This window comes from Neophocaena asiaeorientalis, unplaced genomic scaffold, assembly GCF_003031525.2.
Source record: "Neophocaena asiaeorientalis asiaeorientalis breed wild unplaced genomic scaffold, Neophocaena_asiaeorientalis_V1.1 scaffold46, whole genome shotgun sequence".
In the NCBI taxonomy this organism is placed as follows: domain Eukaryota; kingdom Metazoa; phylum Chordata; class Mammalia; order Artiodactyla; family Phocoenidae; genus Neophocaena; species Neophocaena asiaeorientalis.
In genome coordinates, this window is record NW_020175393.1 from 4473184 (window position 1) to 4492365 (window position 19182).

Sequence of the window (19182 nt, forward strand, 5' to 3'; positions counted from 1 at the left end):
CTCCCCCACCCCCATCCTCCTTCAGATCCTGGCCTGTCACCGTCTTATCAGCCCCCACCTCCCTATGGCGCCCCCGGTCCCACACCTGGATGAGCAGCTTCACGTAGAGCAACGGGTGACTGAGCGCCGTCACTCCGGCGCCCAGCGCCACGAAAAGAGCCTCGGTGGTCGGGGCGTTGTCCCCGGAGCCCAGGCCCCCGGATGCGCCGTCCATCCTGCGGGCCGAGGGTTGCGCCGCAGGCCGAGGGTGGCGTGGATGTGCGCGGTGTGCAGGCGGCGGATCGCGAGCCCGGGCCTCGACCCCCGCCGCCGCTCCGCCGCGAGCTCCAGCTCCTGCTCCGGCTCCCGCCATCCCCGCGGCACCGCCGCGAGCCCAGGGCGCCACTTCCGGGTCGGAAGCCCCCATGGCAAGGGGCGGCGAGGTCACTCCCCCGTCACGTGACGGGACGGGCGCCTGCCCCTCGCTGGCGTCAGGGGGCGGGGCCGGGCCGCACCACTCGCGGCCGCGGGGGAGTGCAGGAGTGTAGGCGAGGCGGTCGGTAAGCGACGGATGCGGTCCCCGGGCGGGGTCGGGTCCTGGGTCAGCGCTGGGGTGTGAGCCGGGGGTCAGTGGTCGCGGGCGACCGGGCCGTGGGTTCGGAGACTGTGAAGGCGGCCGCAGGCCCGGGCGCTCCCCCGGGATCCCCGGAGAGCGGCAGGGGCGGGGCTCGTAGGTTCTGGAAGCCAGATGCCCCCAATATGGTCTGAGGCGCTTCCAATCCCCCACCCAGGCTTCGGGAGTTTTCTCCGCAGTTCTGGGCCCGCCTTTTTGCGGCCCTGTTCCCGGGCCCCGCTGCCTGCGAGGCTTCCCACTGCAGGCCGAGTCCCTTCGCGCTCGCCAGCCTTGTCTCACCCCTTTGCCCTCCCCACCACACCAAATCCATTTGCACCTCGAAGGTTGTGGTCCTCCTCCTTTGCAGTTGACCATTCGCCAACCTGCCTTAGAGCTCATGGTTAGAAAATGTGTTTTGCTCTATTTACTTCACTGGGTCTGAAGGTTTTATTTAGTCCTTCAGTGTGAGCACATGCAAGCTTTCTGCTAGGCGCCGATAGTGTAGTCGTTAGGTAATAAAAATGAGTAATAACTGGCTCTTAAATCGCACTTATTTGTGCCACCGTTTGAAATGCTTTGCAGTAAGATAACTAAAGTATGTTCCTCTCAGCAGCCCTGTGAGCAAGGTGTTTATTCCAGCACGTGCCCTGTTCATGTTTGCCACTGTGCCCATCCCCTGCAAGAACACCTAAAGCCTGCTAGTTGTGGAGGTGCTCAATAAAAGTTTCTGTTTCAACGGAAAGAAAGTATCCTAAGAGTCGGCAGGGACACAGCAATGGGTGACCTGATGCATTTGTCTGTATTTATCCTGTGTTCGTTGTGAGAAAGTTCTTTAGAATAGACATCTGCCTTCTGACCCCTTAATCCAGGTTTGAAGTCTGCCCTTCCTGCCTCCCTTCCTGCCTCGCCCCCTGAAAAGCCACCTCCCGGCTGGCTACTCCTGACAACAAATACTCTGTACACTTTCCACATCTCAATCCTGTCAGTCCGCCTTCCTCACTTGCTCTCTGCCCCACGCTGGCCTCTCTAACCCAGGTTTGTTCTGGTCTGAGTCACTGGAAAGCCTCCTAGACCTTTCATGTTACAGTGTTTGCCTCTTCAAACACAGCTTTCATCAAACCTACCTCCCACCCCCAGGAGCACTTTAATTGACTTCCTTTTGCCTGGATTCTGATTTAGCTTCCTTAACAGGGACCTTAAAGTCAGCTTCATCCACAGCCTTATCTAACGTTACAGTGCCTTACTAACTCCACCCGGAAGAGTGGGGTTACCTTCCTTCTGAAACTTCCTCACACAAACCTTCTCCTCCTCTGGGCTTTTCCTCCCCATGTTTCTGCGGCTCTGTTTTTCCTTCTGAACCCCATAGTGTGTCCACCATTAGGCGTTTTACTCTGCCTTACGTAGTCATCTTACTTTTTGTGTGTATTTGGTCCTTTCAGAATGGTTCCCTGTAAAGCAGCTACATTGTGTTGCATTGTTTTGTATCTTTGCACCAACTATGGTGATATACATATAGTAAATGTTCAGTGAATTGTTTTTAAGTAACTGAACAGTTTAGCCCAAGAAATTAAACTAAAAATAGGTCAATTAAAGCTGTTAGATCTCTAGGGAATGAAGTGGAAGCAAATGCAAACCTGCCCTGTAGCTATGTTTCCACAACTCAGGGCTCATAGGGACAAAAAGCGGAAGAAAAAAAAAAATCGTCACGATAAAAATATTACAAACCACTCAAAAACACATTCCATTACAAGAGTAAATGCGCAAAACAGGAGGATCAATACTCGTGGGAACTTGACGTAATAAGCAATCTGAAAGAAACTTTAAGGGGAAAACAGTAGTTTTCAAATGAAGGCAAAGATAAAGAATAGAAAGTGCTGAAAAAAAAAGAAAAGGACATTGTGAAAAAAGAAGAGGTATATTTGAAAAGGAATCAAATAGCTCATCTAGAAATGAAAAGTATACTCACTGAAATGATTGAAAGAAAATCTTGCTCAGTATTCCCTCTACTGAGCAACCTGGCAGTATGTACTCAGAGCTATGAAGCAGTTAGCTCTGGGCTGGTTAGTGCCTCCCTGTGACTGCCCCCTCACAGGGCTTACCGTGCAGCACTGTGGCTGCCTGCTTTTCTGTCAGTCTCCTCATTAGACTGTAAGTTCTTGGAGTCCAGGGACTATCCTATTCATGGTTGGCACAGTGCCTGGCACGTGGTAGAAGCCCACTAAATATTTGCTAGAAAATAAATGAGCAAATATACTTTTAACAGTTGTACAAAGTTATTTATGGTAGCACCACTTAAAGAATGAAAACTTGGACTTCCCTGGTGGCACAGTGGTTAAGAATCTGCCTGCCAATGCAGGGGACACGTGTTTGATCCCTAGTCTGGGAAGAACCCACATGCTGCAGAGCAACTGTGCCCGTGCGCCACAACTACTGAGCCTGCGCTCTAGAGCCTGCGAGCCGCAGCTACTGAGCCCACTTGCTGCAACTACTGAAGCCCACGTGCCTAGAGCCCGTGCTCCGTAACAGAAGCCACTGCAAGGAGAAGACCGCACACCGCAACGAAGAGTAGCCCCCGGTCACCACAACTAGAGAAAGCCTGCACGCAGCAATGAAGATCCAATGCAACCAAAAATAAATTAAAAAGAAAAAAAGAATGAAAACTTTAGGGGGCTTCCCTGGTGGCGCAGCAGTTAAGGATCCGCCTACCAATGCAGGGGACATGGGTTTGAGCCCTGGTCCGGGAAGATCCCAAATGCCACGGAGCAACTAAGCCCACGCACCATAGCTACTGAGCCTGTGCTCTAGAGCCCACGAGCCACAACTACTGAGCCCATGTACCGCAGTTACTGAAGCCCGTGCACCTAGAGTCTGTGCTCTGCAACAAGAGAAGCCACTGCAATGAGAAGCCCGTGCACTGCAACGAAGAGTAGCCCCCACTCACCACAACTAGATAAACCCTGTGCACAGCAACAAAGACCCAACGCAGCCAAAAAAATAAAGAAAGAAAATAAAGAAAAAAGAAAGAATGGGAACTTTAGGAAGACCCATATGCCCCAAAGTAGGATCAAACAAACAGTAGAGAATTAACAAGAAATATTACTCTTGGGAATTCCCTGGCGGTCCAGTGGTTAGGACTTGGTGCTTTCACTGTCGTGGCTCAGGTTCAGTCCCTGGTTGGGGAACTAAGATCCTGCAAGCCTCGCGGTGCAGCCAGGAAAAAAGAAAAAAAGAATACTGTTGAGAATTGCCCGGTATATAGATCACCAGTCCCCGGGATCCTGTGGGGAACTACTGTTACAATGAAAAGAGAGAATACAAAATAGTAAGTACCCATTGTTGCAACTAAGTTGACATCACACAAACCAGGTCAGGAAGGAACTTGAGGTGATGCCAAGGCCAGCATGAGAGTTCAGGCCTCACCTGGGGAAGCGCAGGTGTCAGAATTTATCCTGGCATAAAGAAGATGGGTTTGTCTGGATGCAGGCTCCCTGTTGACCAGTTCTGAGCAAGAACGTTCTGGCTGCTGCCTCTGTTCACCTGCTTGCCTGGGGTAGGGGTGGGGAGCACTGGCCTTCCGTCTGTACTGAATTCCTGGGGTCCCATACTCACCTTAACTCAGGAATCACCTCTTGTCCTAATTAGGCTAAAAGCAGGTACATTATAACTGTCATCATCTCAGGAATTCTGGCATATCATGCAGGTCACCAGATGTATTGGCATGCGAGATCACTAAGCCTTCTGGGAGAAACATGGAAGACAGCTAAGGGACCAATAGGTCCCAAGGCCTTGGGATGAAGCCTACAAGAGTGAAGACGGGGAAATGGGGCCTCTACACTCTGGGGAGACGTGGTGTGTCACGGTGAGCACAGTACTCACCCCAGCGTCAGAAAGGATGAAATGCCTGGTTGGTGTTCTGCTCTATCGTCCTCCTCTTGGTGGAGAAAGGTGAGTCCATTTAAATCTCTTGTGCCCAATGTCTGTTTATCCTGAGAGGTGGGAAGAAGTTTTCTTCTCCTGCAGTAAAAATCAAACATTAATGGGCCATTGCCCCAAGTCTGGGTGACTTTGGGGATTAAGACGATATCAAGACTTTTCATTCAGTGGAAGAATATTTAGCATTGAAAAGACATGAGCTATTGATATGGGCAATGACATGGGTGAGTCTCAAAAACATTATTCTAAGTGAAATAGTCCAGGCAAAAAAGAGCACATGTTGTATGATTCCATTTATATGAAGTTGTAAAACAGGCAAAATTAATCTGTGGGGATAAAAATCAGAACAGTGGTTACCTATGGAAGAATGACTGGAAAGAGGCATGAGGAACTTTCTGGGGGGAATAAAAGCATTCTCATCTTGACTAGGGTGGTAGTTATGTGAGTAGGTACACTAGTAAAAGCTCACCAAACTGTACTCTTAAAATCTGGGCGTTTTCTTGTAAGACCATTATTCCTTAATTAAGGAAGAAATATTTCAGGACTAAGATTCTTGTTTCCTTTTAGTGGGTATCTAAGGGTTTTAAAGGGTCAAAATGTCTATTGCACGCATTCGTGTGAATTCTTACATAACTAGAAAAACAAAACTATTCCCTTCTCCACTGCTTCCCTATCAGCCTGTGGCAGAGTCTGTATCCTTATGTGCAGTGGTGGGCTGGTAAGTGTTTAATAACTGGCTTTCTAGGAAAAGAAAAGCCCTGATTCGTAGCACTTGCTGATTCACATAATGTAAATATTCTCACCATGGCTGATTTCATGCTGCTAGTGAGATGTCACTGAGCACAGACTTGGGAAGAAATGGGTACAGTAGACTTTCGCAAGCCAGTAGGAGCCAGCTCCAGCACACCCCTGTGGCAAGCCTTTATTGCAAAGCTTCCGGGGAGTCTTGGCGGAGCTGAGGGAGCAGCTGTTAAGCGGTGTGAGGCTCTGAGGTGAGCAGCCATTTCCTATTAGCTTGAACGTGAAGGATGGCAGGAAGGAAGGGACACTTCTCTCAAGTGGTCGTGTAAATACAGCCCCGTTGTGAGAGGGGTCAGCCTTGCAAGATATGGCAGCTCGGCAGCTGTATAACTGGGGTTAGCAATCTGCTGGCAGCATTTGGATTTTCAAGTGAAAATATGGGTTATTTCGTTTAAAATTCCTGAATTCTCTTGGGGAGAACAAAGAGCAAAATCCTGTACCAGGGAGATGGAAGAGGGAAGAGATATGGGAATGTATGTATATGTATAACTGATTCACTTTGTTATAAAGCAGAAACTAACACACCACTGTAAAGCAATTATACGCCAATAAAGATGTTAAAAAAAAAAAAAAATCCAGTACCAGAGGGCCTGCACTCCCTCCTGGCAAGAACAGGTTGTAACAGGATAAAAGCTGCCCCCATGAGAAGGGCATGGATTCTCCACCCATCTCTGCATCTCAACAACACACCTGCTGCAACCAGGAGTTTGCCTACATGGCTCTAGTTGGAATTTGAGTTTCTAAATCCTGGTTTAGATTGTGTAGTCTCTAAGAATTAGTTTGGTTTCTGGTAGAACAGTGTGTGTGTGTGTGTGTGTGTGTGTGTGTGTGTGTGTGTAGACTGTTACCTGCTGGGTGAGCTGAAGAATATCCATGCACAGCTACAATCCTCCCAGTTGGAGGAACCAGACTTGGCATCTTAGGGTACTCACGTTCACTCTGGGTGCTCTTGAGACACCAGTGGACAACAGAACCTGGCCAGGGCATTGCCTGGACCCCTGATTCCCAATTCTCGCTGAACATTAGAATCACTAAAGGAGTTTAAAAAAAAAAACTCAGCCTAGACAGTTGACTAAGAATCTCTGGGGATAGAGTCTGGAAATTAAAATGTTTTAGGGAAGCTCTACAGATGATCCCAATATGTTTTTTGGAGTTTTTGTTTTTGTTTTTTTTAATGAAGGCACCAGTTAAAGGTGCTTTTTCCTTGGACCAAAGGAAGAGTCACATGTAGCATCCAGCTTAAGTTCTCTTTCCTCCTCAGGTTGTAGTTCCCAGTCCTTCCTATAAGAAAGGGGCAGGACAGTGAGAGAGGTGTGGCTTGCTCACCCCCACCGCTTCTGGGGACCAGGTAGAAGTTGCATCTCGTTCAGAAGACTAGGGCCAGGGTTCCAGCAGGGACTAGAGGCAGAATGAACTTTGGCTCACAGTGAAGCTGGGTGCCCTGTGAGAGTTCAGAAGGGACAGAAAGTAAAAATGCCCCTTGAGTCCGTCAACCAATATTTATTGAGCACCTACTATGTGCCAAGCATTGTTGCAGTTACTGGGGATATAGCAGTAAGCAAAATAGACAAAAATGCCTGCTTCATGGAGCTGGCATTCTAATGGGGGAGACAATAAACATGATAAAGAAATCAGTATATGAGAAAGAGATAAGTGAGAAAAATAAAGCAGAGGAGGGGGACTGGAAATATGTAGTGGTATTACAATTTGGGGAGTATATGGGGGTGAGGAAAGCCCTTGGTGAGAAGCTAACACTTAAGCAAAGATTTAAAGGAGGCGAGAGGGTGAGCCAGGCAGGTATATGGCAGAAGAGAGTTCTAGATCGAAGGAATGGCACATGCAAAGACCCTGAGGTGAGAGTTTGTCTGGTAGGTTAGAGGGCAGAGAGGAGGTCAAGTCCCTAGAGCAGAGTGAGGGGGGGATAGTGGTGGAACTGAGGTCAGGGAGTTGGGCCTTGTAGGCCATTGTCTGTGGACTTAGCTATGACACCCAATGACACATAAATTGGAGAGATCCCTAATGTAGACCAGACAAAGGTGGCCCTTGAAAAGTGTGGGGAAACTGAGGCTAGAGTCACGGACATTCAGTCAGCTTTCTTTCTGATTTGCCCTATGGGGGACTGGGACTGTGATGGGAGGGGTCACTGAACCCTGAGATGGGTGGAAAACTGCAGGGTGTATGTATGTGTCACCCTGAGGGGCTGGGGCTTGGGGGAGGAGGCGGGACAGGGCTGGGGCTTGTTGGAACCTGGTCAAGGTGGAGGGCAGACGATGGAGGAAAGAGAACCCTACACTCTTCCACGACCCCTTCCTACATGCTCAGAGTGTCCTACTCCCTATTCAGGAAAGATTTGTGGAGGGCCTGCTATGTGGCAGGCACTGTGCTAACTTCTGGGATACAGAGACACATAAGCCAAGGTCCTGTCCCCTCAGGGTCTTGTAAAGTCTACAGCCTCTGGCAAGATTTTAAGAGTGTCATTTGTCACATTCCCTCACATTCCTAGCACTGGGGCTGTTTGCTGAAAGGAAAGAATGAAGAGAGAATCCTGGTGGGAAGAAAGAAGGAATCATGCAGCTCTTTGATGGGAGAAATGGATTTTAGTGGTTCGTTATGTAACAGTTCTCCCAGAAGTATGCAAAAGAGGAGCTTTGTGACAGAGAAGATGTGCTGATGGTGGATCTCCAGCGAGTGGAGAATAACTCCTGCTGGCGTGTGGGGAGATGGGCAGCAGTAGCTCAGGCGGGGAAGTGCTCATGAGAGAAAGGTCACCGGTGGGCAGGGCAGCTGGCTGTGCGGAAACAATCTGTTCTTTCTCCACTCGAAACCTGTCAATTCTCTCCAAGCTGCTCATGTTTCTCCAGCAGGCCTCAAGAAAGGCCCACAGCTGTTTGAAGATGAAAGGAGCCTGACCTAGGGTGTGAGGCCCCACCTGCTGGCCGTGTGCTCTGAGAAGCCGCCGCCTAGCACCATTCCTGGGCTTGGGCCTTCCCTTGCTGGCTCCCATCTGGCGCCTCCCTGCCCGGTCCCCATTCCGGGGGTGTGGGCGTAGCTCAGCCTCCTGCGTGTTCCCTGTTAGGCCAGCCCTGCTGCTGCTTCATCCACCTGGCTGGCTCCTCATTCCAGCTTTCCCAGGACACCACCCTAGGTCCCACCTGAGGCCAGCCTCTGGTGACCTTGAGGCCTTCTTGAATAGCAGGATGGGGCCAGGGCCTGCCACAAGGCTGGCCCAATCCCTGAGAGTACCAAGTCTGAAACTAGATCATTCACACGCCGAAGAAGAAGAAAGAGTTGTTTATGTTCCTCACTGACGTCCTCCTGGCCACCCACGTCAGGACTGATACGTTTGCTGTCTTGTCTTTCAGGCCTCTGCACCCCTAGAAGGGACCTTCCCCTGGCTCACGTGGAGGGAGGTTGATTTTGCCACCCTGTGTTCCTCAGGGCGCTAATGGGCTCTGAATAATCACACCCCACGGACTGACAGTACAAATTAGGAACACCCAGAGCACAAAGGGGCAGGGGGCACACAGAAGGGGAAATACGGGAAGCTTCCTGGGAAGTTGAACAGCAGGAAGCAGGGCTGCCTGAGCCTGGCACCCAGGCCTGCTGATGGGCAGCCGGCAGCACCAAGCTCTCCCAGAAGATAGGAAGATAAATGCCAGAGGGACTGAACGGGAAAATTCTGGCTGTTTGGAAGAGGGGACAGAGGAGACTAGTCTATGAGGGAGGCGAGCTTTTTTTATCTCTCGTCCTCCAAGCCAGGGACTGCTGAGGAAAGCCCACCCCTCCACTGGCACTGGTGGTGTGGCCTCTGCTCATCGCATGACTACCCAGACAGCCCACACCCCCAACCCCGTCAGGGCCTCCCCAAGCCTCGAGCTAGAAGACTGAGGGGGAGGGGGAGGCTGCGAGGGGAGGAGCGGCAAGGGCTGCACCAGACACTGGAGCAGGTTTCAGCCAGCTGCCGGCATGTCCCCCGGATCCGTGTCATCTCTCACTCACAGGCCTGTCTGTCACAGGCCATTAAGTTCTTGGCAGGTGCTATGTTTGGCTGAGGCTGCAGGCCGGGTTGGGGGCAAGGGGGTCCCAGGGAACAAGCCAGCCTGTCCTCTCTGGGCCTTGGCTCACTGGGGATACGTGCTCCTCTGGGGAGTCCTCACTCTCCCCTGAAAAAGCCACACCCTCACACACCCCTGGAGATCACACATATGTCTCTCTCTCTCTCTCTCACACACACACACACACACACACACACACACACACACACAACATCCAGGTCCCAAATGTTGACGTTTCCTCCCTGGCAGCCCCCAAATGCCCTCTGCTGCCCCAGGGCTGCCAGTGAGAGGCCCTTTGGGTGCCCCTAGTCTGCACACAAAGCCCCATTTGCATCCCAGGGCAGAGCTTTCTTGCCAGCCAGCCAGCTTGTCTGCCATGTGACTGCCCAGCCCCACAGTTCCTGCTTGGGCATCCCTCCCTCTTTCCCTCTGTCTGGGCTGCAGGAACTGAGCTCTTCCATCCTGCTTAAGGCTTGAAAGCAGAACTAAGAGAAGAGAAAGCATGAGGCTTATCTATGCCAAGGACCCCAAAAGCCCTGAAATGGACGCCCCCACTCAGAGAGAGATGTGTTCACGACCATTGAATCAGGGCCTACTCTGCATAAGTAAAATTCAGTTCATGTGAAAGCACCTCAGCTCAGCAGACAAAGCCTGCCAGGGACAGGCTCCTGGGGCCCCCTCAGCCCATGTCCTGCCATTCCCCAGTCCCTAGACACTCCAATGTGCTGGACTCCCTGCCCTTATTCCTAGTCTCTCCCTGGTCTCTCAAGCCCACACCACTTCCTTCTGCTTTGAATGCCTTTTCCCACCTTCTCAACCTGGAGAGTTTACTCATCCTTCATCCTTCAGGCTGCCTCTGCTAGGAAGCCTTCCTTGATAGCACCCTCTGCTCTCTGCAGACTTCAGTGCCCCTTCTTTGGGTGTTCACAGCTTCCCTGTTCAAAGCATTTCCTACATTGTATTTCAGTTGTTAACAGGCCCATCTTCCTCCTTAGACTATTAGCTAAGGGGCAGGGGACAGTGTTTAATCCATAACCTCTACCATAGGGCTGACACATAGTAGATGCTCAAGAAATACTTGCCAACTGAATGCATGACTTAATGAATGGGGCAGAAGAGATCCAAGTAAACAGAGAAGAACACCAGGTCTCTGAGGAGGGAAAGGAATGCCAACGGTAGGTATCAAGGAAGGCTTCCTGGAGGAAGTAAATAAGCTGTTGACAGGGTGGAGACATTCCAGGCAAAAGGAACTGATTGGTCGGGGTGGGGGGGTGCAGGGGAGCCATAGAAAAGGTCTTCTGTCAGGAATAACATTCACTGAGCACCTTCTCTGTACCAGGCCTTACTCTAAACCCTTACACATGGTAGTATTTAATCTTCACAACCACCATAGGAGGCTGGCACTGTAATTATCCCCATTTCACAGATGAAGAAAGTGAAATTCAGTTACTGGCCCAAGGAGTTTAGGTCAGATTTGATGAGAGAAGCAGAACAACCAGAAGTGATACAGAATATGGGATTTGACCTTATGCAATGGGGCAGCTACTTAAAGAAGTGATGCTTCTGAGTCTAAAATCCTCATGGCAGGCAGTGAGGAAGGGAAGATGGATGTGAAATTGGGGAGAACAAGAAGGAACTGAACCATTGAGGAAGGGCTGGGACTCTGGAGGATGAACAGGCAGCCACGCCGAGACAACTTCGGTGACACAAGTGACCTGCAGAAGAAGTTGGCACCCTTTGTCCTGGAGCTAAACACATACCCAGCCTAGGACTAGACAAGCTGGAGGAGGTCGGCAGAGAACCCACAGATCTGCATCAACACGCGTGAACTGCAACACCGCAGGAGCCCTGCACCAACCACAGGAGCAAGCACGGCTGCTGCGTCCGCCCCTGCCACCATGGTCAGCTTGCAGGAAAGGGAATTCTGGAACTGTGGTTCAGCTTAGCTCAGCTGACACAGCCCAGAGCTACCACTCAAGGTCCCAACCCAGACCTACATGTGCATAAGGAAGAAATGGCTGGGAAGTTGATCAGAGCCAAACCAGGGGGTCTTGGCAGCACTCCAAGGAATTTGGGATTCCTTCTGTGGGATAACAGTGCTGATTTTCGAGACTGTGTGTTGAGTTGGAAGCGAAAGTGGGACATGCCCCTGGTGATGTCCTGAAGGTGTTGGGCATATTCAGGTTGGGGTGGGAGACAGGAAGAGATGCCTGTGGAACCCTGAGATAGATTCTGAATTGAGTGGAAGAGGCTGTGTGTAAATGAGGGAACCAGAAGCTGAGCCTTGGGTGGTGCCTACAGGCGAGAAGCAAGTCAGGCAGAAAGGCTGGCAGAACTGTGAGGGCCGAGGTCAGGGAGGTGGGAGGACCAGGGAAGCAGAGCCCTGGAAGACATTTTTTGGTTGTGGGCATCTTGGCCCTCCTTCTTGGGCAGATGTAGCTCTGATGTTGCCTGTGCCATGTTTGGAGTTGGGCATTTAGTGTGGCCTCCTGCTGGTGCCCCTACCCACTCTCCCCCACCTCTGTGAGGGGCAGGTCCAGATGCTGCTCTGGAAGCCCAAGGCGCTGGCCGCTGAGGGGTGAGATAAGCCTCTGGGCTCAGGGTGTGATGTTTGTCCATCCTGCATGCCTTCTGAGGCCCCACTGGGTGCAGGACACTGGGCTTGGCTGGGGACCAGCCAGGAAGCATGGGCACCTGGGCCCTGCAAGCCGGGAGCTAGCGTACAGTCTGGTGGGAGGCAGAGGAGGAAACTGGGCCCTGCAGTGGAGGAGAGAGGAGCACGAAGGAGGGAGGTCTCCCCAGACTTGGGAAGAATCCAGGAAGAAGTGGCATTTAAAGATGAATCCGATCAAGCCCCTAGATCTAATCACATTGACAGGAAATCCAGGGGCCAGCTCTGCAGTCAGCAGACTGTGGGACCTGTAGGGCCAGGAACCCAGTGTCCTCATAGCCATATTGTGTGGGAAAACAGAAAGAACAAGTTGAACCTGTGGATGAAAAGAGAGTTAATAGACAGAACAGCCCATTGTAACATGTGGACCTTATTTGGATCCTGATTTTTTTAAAAAATGGTGATCGGTTTAGTCTGCTCAGGCTGCCATAACGAAATACCATAGACTGGGAAGCTTAAAAACAACAGAAATTTATTTCTCACAGTTCTGGAGGCTTGAAGTCCCTGATCAAGGTGTGGCAGGGTTCTGTTTCTGGTGAGGACTCTCTTCCTAGCTTGTAGACAGCCACTTAGTCTCAGGTACCCTTCCCTTGGAGTGTGCAGGGCTGTGTGTTGGGAGGTGGTGTGGAGAGAGAGATCTCTTGCCCGTCTTATAAGGCCACCAACCCTATCAGATTAGGGCCTCACTCTTATGACCTCATTTAGCCTTAATTACCTCCTAAAGGCCCTCTTTCCAAATTCAGCCACAATGGAGATTAGGGCTTCAATATGTGAATTTGGAGGGACACAATTCAGTTCATAGCAGATGACATTTATGAAGCATTGGCACTTTGCTGACTGGGTATTTGATTATATTGAGGAATTACTGCTAAACATCTCTTGGGGTATGATAATGGTAAAGTGTTTCACATATACACACATACATGTATATAACATGTATTATATATGTATGCATGTGTGGAATAATATTGGCATTATATGTACACAGTACATTATATGTACATTATGTGTACATTTTTGCACACAGGAGTATATCTATTTCCTTATTTTTTATTTATTTATTTAATTTATTTATTTTTGGCTGCATTGGGTCTCCTTTCCATCCCAGCCTCCAGTTTACACTCAGGAGGGCAATCCTTTTTCCTAGCTCCTATCATCTTTTTGGAGATATTCTACACACAACACACAAATGTATGTGCAAAACTACCTTCCTTTTTTTTTCTGTAAAATATAAATGGTAGCGTATAATGTTGTTCTGCATCTTATTTCTCTTTTTTCTACTTTATCTTTAAAATGTCAGATTAGTGCATAAAATTTCATACTGTGGGGCTTCCCTGGTGGCGCAGTGGTTGAGAGTCCGCCTGCCGATGCAGGGGAATCATGTAACGTTTAAGTTGCTGCCAATTTATGTGCTATCATAACCAAGACTACACTGAATACTTTGTAGACCTAACATTTTTGCACACAGGAAGAAATATATTTGTATAGGCAACAGGAAGAAATGCGAATGCTGGATCAAAGTGCATGTGCATTTAAAATTTTTTTTAATTAATTAATTTTATTTGTGGCTGTGCTGGGTCTTTGTTGCTGTGCGCGGGCTTTCTTTAGTCGCGGTAAGCGGGAGCTACTCTTCGTTGTGGTGTGCGGGCTTGTCATTGCGGTGGCTTCTCTTGTTGCAGAGCACGGGCTCTAGGCACGCGGGCTTCAGAAGTTGTGGCTCGTGGGCTCTAGAGCACAGGCTCAGTAGTTGTGGCGCACGGACTTAGTTGCTCCGCGGCATGTGGGATCTTCCTGGACCAGGACTTGAACCCATGTCCCCTGCATTGGCAGGCGGATTCTTAACCACTGTGCCACGAGGGAAGCCTCCTTATTTTTTAGATATGCACCAAAATATTTGTGGGTGAAATCATCTGATTTGCTTCAGAATGGTCTGGGAAGGGGAAGTGAATGTGCCTATAGATGGAGCCGGGCTGACCATGAGTTGATGGTTGTCTGTTGGGTCTGGGTTATGAGTTCATGGGGGTGCATCGTATTATTCTACTTTTGCATATGTTCTAAATTCTCCATAACAAAAAGTATAAACAAAAAGTGAGGAGGATTATTGTGATTTAGGGTTGGGGGGAGAAGCCAGGCATCTGCTAGAAGAAATTGCTCAGCCAGAGCTCTGAGGGAGTGAGGCTTTTGGGTGTGTGAGGCCCCAGTATTTCACAGGCACTGGAGCGTGAAGCTGTGCCAGGTGCTTCGGGTACCGAGATGACTGAGGCTCAGTCCCTACCCTCCAGGACAAAGACCAGTCTCAATGGAGGGCCCTGGCTCAGGGCAAGCAAGACCAGAACCCAGTGGGAGAGCCCTGAAGGGCCTGTGAAGCTTGAATAAGGGGAACAGAAGCAGTTATCATTGTTCTGGAAGTGCTGGGAGACCAAGTGGTAAAAGGAGGCATCAGGCAGAGACCACCCAGTGTGCTAGGAAAAGGGAAGCCTGAGGATGGAGCATCAAGAATGTGATCATCCAGGCTCCCAACCAAATCTTTGCTGGAATTGTAGGAAACTGACCTTTGCTTTAGAAATCTGACTTCTTTTTGCGTTCTTACTAGGTGACTTTGGGCAAGTTACTTAAACCCTCTGATCCTCAATTTTTTCTTCTGTAAAATGGGGATTGTAATAGGGCCCACCCCATAAGGTTGCTGTGGTATTAAATGAGAAAATATTTCTAAACCACTGAAAAGAGTTTGTGTTAGTTATTATTATCATCAGAGTTTCAGGGAGGAAGTTGCCTTCCCTTGGGGCAAGAAGGTGGAGACATCAGTTATTAAAATGAGAGAACCCCAGTGGGGAGGTGGGAACACCGTATTCTCTTCTCTGCCAGCCCCTAATAGGTTTGTGATTTATTTTTAATTTAAAAAGCTGTTTTTTTACAGTGGTGAGCAGGGTCAGATGCAGAAAAGAAGTTGTAGAGAAAGGACCAAATAAAATCCACTGGACCTTGTGAGAAGGTGTGGTTGGCCAGAGTGGTGAGTGTCTCAGGCCAAGAGCCCAGTTCCAGAAACTCCCTCTAGGCCCCCGTTGCCCTCTTGGGGTGGCTTCTGGAACAGGGGGTCTACAGGAGTGAAAGGTCAGGCCCCATGGGGGTGGGGTGGGGCCCAAGCAGGCTCCTCCCTCTGTAGGGAGCACCCGCCTTTCCCCTTCAAGGCTGTGGCTCTGGGACCACTTCCTCTTTCCTCACTCTGAAGCAGGGAGCAGGCCTGCTGAGTCCTCAGGAAGAACGGGACTCCAGGATGCCTTAGCACACCTGTGACCCCAGGTGGGGGTGGCTGAGTGTGCTGGTTGGAGACCTCTCTCCCTGCTTCAGGGGTAGCTGAGGACCACCTTGGAGGCCAGCAGGATGGAGGGGGCGAGTAAGGAGAAGCTGTCATCTGTGTCCAATCTGGTGACTGCATTTGAGAATAGCAGGTATGGGGTAGTGGAGGTGGGAAGGGTCACCTTGGCCAACTGGCAGTCTCCCTCGAGCTCCTCTGCCCACCCCTGGGCCCTTGGGCAGCCCAGACCCTCCCAGTCTCCAGGCTAAGGAGCAGGGCTGGGGCCACCTTGGACCCTCACAGTGAGCAGTTCTCTCTCTGGGCCCTGTCCTGCACACCTCCTCCTGTCTGGGCAGTGCCCACGTCCCTCGGCCATGGGTTCCTTGGAGCATGGGAGAGTGTTGTTGGGGCACCAGGCCTGCGCAGGGGTGAGAGCATGTGTGTTGATGTGTTGGGGAGAGTCCAGACGTGTGTGTAATTATGAGTGAGCGTGGGTGGACCAGATGCCGTGTTTGGGCTGCAGAATTCCACCCGTTGTCTCTCCAGCAGAAATAATAGCTAATACTTATCAAGTGCTTACTCCCTATGAGTAGGATAACCATACAATTTATCATTCAGACCAGGACACAATGGAAACTGAATGCCATTAAATTTTTTTGGTGGGAGGGAGGGGACAATAGGAAAGGTTGAGACTGTCACAGGCAAACTGGGATGTGTGGTCAGCCTACCTATAGGGCACTGTTCTAAGTGCGTTTGCTACTTATTTCATTTAATCATCTAACAGCCTATTAGGGGTAGGTTCCATCTCTATACCCATCTTACAGATGAGAAAAGGGAGGCACAGAGAGGTGGGGAGGCTTTAAGTGCTTTAAGTTCATGGGCAAGGAGCAATGCAGGGGCTTCCATCTGAAGGGAAAAGCCTGAACCGGATGTGTAGAGGTCATTGTGTGTCTGTCTGTGACATTAATCCATTCTGCAGGCATTTCTTAAGCCCAGGACTGTGTTAGGGATTGTGACTGTTGTAAGTAGGGTTCTCTGGAAATAGACTCCGGGGTAGAGATTTGCTTCAGGAAATTTGCTGGGGAGGCTTTTGGGAACAATACCCGTGTGGGTGAGGGAGGCAGCTTTGGGCACAAGGAGAGGTTGAACTGCCGAGCACTTGGTGCAGAGGCTGCAGCCCGTCCCAGAGAGCTCTGGAGGTGGAGGCCTTTCAGGCTGTTCCAGATGAGGCAAAGGGCTAGGTCTTTGTACCCCCACATGGACTAGTCATTGGATGTGGACTTGACCTTAGATGAGGTAGCTCTCTTCTGGAGAGGGCAATTCCCAGGGAGGGACCCAGTCAATAACCTGTCAGCCACCATACCACCAGAAGCCAGGGGAAGAGTGCCTCAGTGCTGAGAGGGTGTGGGTGGCACAGCACAGCATCACACAGGAACTGTATCAGATGCAGGAGCCTAAAGAATGATCCCTGCCCGGAGGACTTCTGTCTTTGGTGCTAAGCTCATGGAATGACCATGATGCCAGGTCATGGACAATAGATATCCTGGGAGGGGCCTTGACGCTCTGCTGAGTGTACTCAGAGCAGGCAAAGCCTCCTGTGGGCTTCATGGTGGAAGCAGCATAGACGTGGACCTAGAAGGGCAGTTCAGCTTCCTGAGCGGGTGACCTGACCCTGCCTCTCCCAGAGGGCTTTGCCGGGCACGTTCTGTTCAGCACCGAGGACAGCTCTAGGCAGCACCTTCCTGGACCACCACCCCACTCAACACGCCAGGTGTGCCCAGTGGAGACCCTCAGCATGTGTGCTCTGCCTAGGCAGCACTTCTAGCAGGAGGAGGCAGCCCTCAGACCAGATGGGGTCAGAGGAGGTCTTGTCGGGAGGATGAGAGTCACCTCTTACTGTGTGAGGGGACCCATGCCAGCTGCCTTGGCCTGAGCTTTCTTGTAAGGCACTTCCTTTCAGTGCCTTAACTGATCTGAAACTGAGGGGTGAAGAGGAAACAGAAGCTGGCCTGGGCACTTGGGGAGAAACGCAGAAGCTGAAACCAAATGTAGAACAGAAAGCCTGAGACTCAGCTAATTCCGTGAGCTGCAGACCAGACCAGTGCGCTGAGGAACCGTGGTGCACTGGAGTGTCAGAGAGGAGCCATGGGGGACTGGGTCCCAATCCTCTCTGCCCCCAACCAGGGTGTGACGTGGGGCAGGTCACGTTGACTCTCTGCACCCGTTTCTCCTTGACTCACATGTGGAGGGGCAGTTTAAGGCTCAGGCTCGGGAGCCAGCCTGCTTGATCTGAATCCCACCTCTGCCCCTCTCTTGCTGCAAGATCCTCTCTTTTCCTAGCTGCAGAATAGGGGTAATGAGAAACTTTCTCACAGAGTTTTGAAGATTTTGTACCTGTCTGATCCTCCATTCCCCAGCCTGCCTTTCTTATAAGACACCCTGTGCTGTCACCACAAGCCTTTCCACACCAAAGGGAATGGGTCCCAGCCCAAGTCGTTGGATATATTCCTTGATGGTGGCCTCTGTTATCTAAAGAACTTAACTGGCCTACAAATCCAATAGGTAGGATAACAAAGCCACACTACAAAAGCTCATCCCTGGAGGAAGAGGGAAACTGATCCCAGGCTGGCTTTTCCCACCACTAGAGGTGTGGAGGGCGTAGCTCACACTGAAAAGCCCCAGCTTTATCAGCTCTGCCCTCCCTTTAGAGTGTTCCATGGCTCCCACCTTCCCTCGATATATCAGTTACTGGGATTTTAGGGGATTTCCTGCTTACAGAGACTTAAAACCAGGGGTGAGGTCCACAGGCGAGGTGATCTGGGAGGGCACTTAAAACCCTCTATGTGCAAAAAGAAGGGTTCCTAGCTGCATTTTAAACAAGGAAGTGTGTTGTTCCCCAGAAAACAAGACACAGTCTACACTGACTCATTTTGAAGACTGGAGTTCCCTCCAAGAGAGGTGTTGGGGAGGGCAGTAGAAGTCTCAGTGAGTTCTTCCTGTGCACCAGGTACTCAGAGGCCAGTGAACATCTGTGATTTGCATTAATTGCCCCCAAATCCCCACCAGAGAGGTGCTATTCTTCTCCCTACTCTACAGGCTGGAAACCCTCAGGTCTGCTGTCTTCTCCTCAGGACCCCGGGAGCAGCACCCAGAGTCCACGGCCTGGAGGCTGGGCATCACCACCCTGGGTGCAGGCCTCCTTCACCCACAGGGCCATGGGATAAGCCCACCGTGGAGGAGGCCGTGGACTCCGGGCCCACGACGGTCAGCAGGAGGTATCTGAGCTCCCTGAAGAACAAGCTGTCCAGCAGGGACTGGAGGAAATCTTGCCAGGCTAGGACCTGCCCCGGCCCAGGGACACAGGTGCCCGAGGGGTAGAAGTGGGCAGCTGGGTGGGGGCCCCTCCACTGACCTCCTTCCCACACATTCTCTCCCAGCCAGAGCCAGCACTTCCCCAGGTGGGGTCTTGTGTGACCAGAGATCAGCTGAAAGCTAGATTCACACCCACCCCACCCTTAACGGCCTTTGATTAAGTGTCTACTATACGCCCTGCTGCTGGCATTATTTCTCATACCCCTCACTATAGGAGTCTTTTAGGCATGGAAATTGAAACTCAGACAGCTTAAGGAACTTGTGCAAGGCCACACAACTTGGAACCTAGTACCTTTCCCCACTGAAGGAGGCAACAGTGCCAACTAGAAATAGAGGTCAGCGCTAATTCCTGCCCTTAGACTCATCCTAGGCAGGTCACCTCCCTTCTCTGGGTTTCAGTTTTCTTGTCTGTGGAATTAAGAGCTCGGCTGCACGAGGCTGTGCACCCTGGAGCCAGACTACC

General features: G+C 50.8%; 2 protein-coding genes across 16 annotated transcripts in view; one reads left to right on the forward strand and one right to left on the reverse strand.

The window, feature by feature from the left end:
- The window catches only part of MTCH1 (mitochondrial carrier 1), an 18699-nt gene extending 18250 nt beyond the window's left edge, over nt 1-449 (reverse strand). The window contains exon 1 of one of the 3 annotated variants that reach the window (XM_024765873.1): nt 86-449. In XM_024765873.1, the coding sequence (XP_024621641.1) occupies nt 86-406 (321 nt within the window). In that variant the 5' untranslated portion in view covers nt 407-449. The remainder of the gene's footprint in view (nt 1-85) is intronic. The other 2 variants (XM_024765872.1, XM_024765874.1) reach the window with 2 other exon arrangements.
- A 28-nt stretch (nt 450-477) lies between these two features.
- Nucleotides 478-19182, forward strand: part of FGD2 (FYVE, RhoGEF and PH domain containing 2) — a 39611-nt gene continuing 20906 nt past the window's right edge. For 7 of the 13 annotated variants that reach the window (XM_024765869.1, XM_024765858.1, XM_024765864.1 and 4 more), the window contains exons 1-3: nt 478-539; nt 4293-4537; nt 18479-18710. In XM_024765869.1, coding sequence (XP_024621637.1) covers nt 4413-4537; nt 18479-18710 — 357 coding nt within the window. In that variant the 5' untranslated portion in view covers nt 478-539; nt 4293-4412. Of the gene's footprint in view, nt 540-4292; nt 4538-15043; nt 15063-15255; nt 15502-18443; nt 18711-19182 lie in introns of those variants that run through there. The other 6 variants (XM_024765863.1, XM_024765862.1, XM_024765871.1 and 3 more) reach the window with 6 other exon arrangements.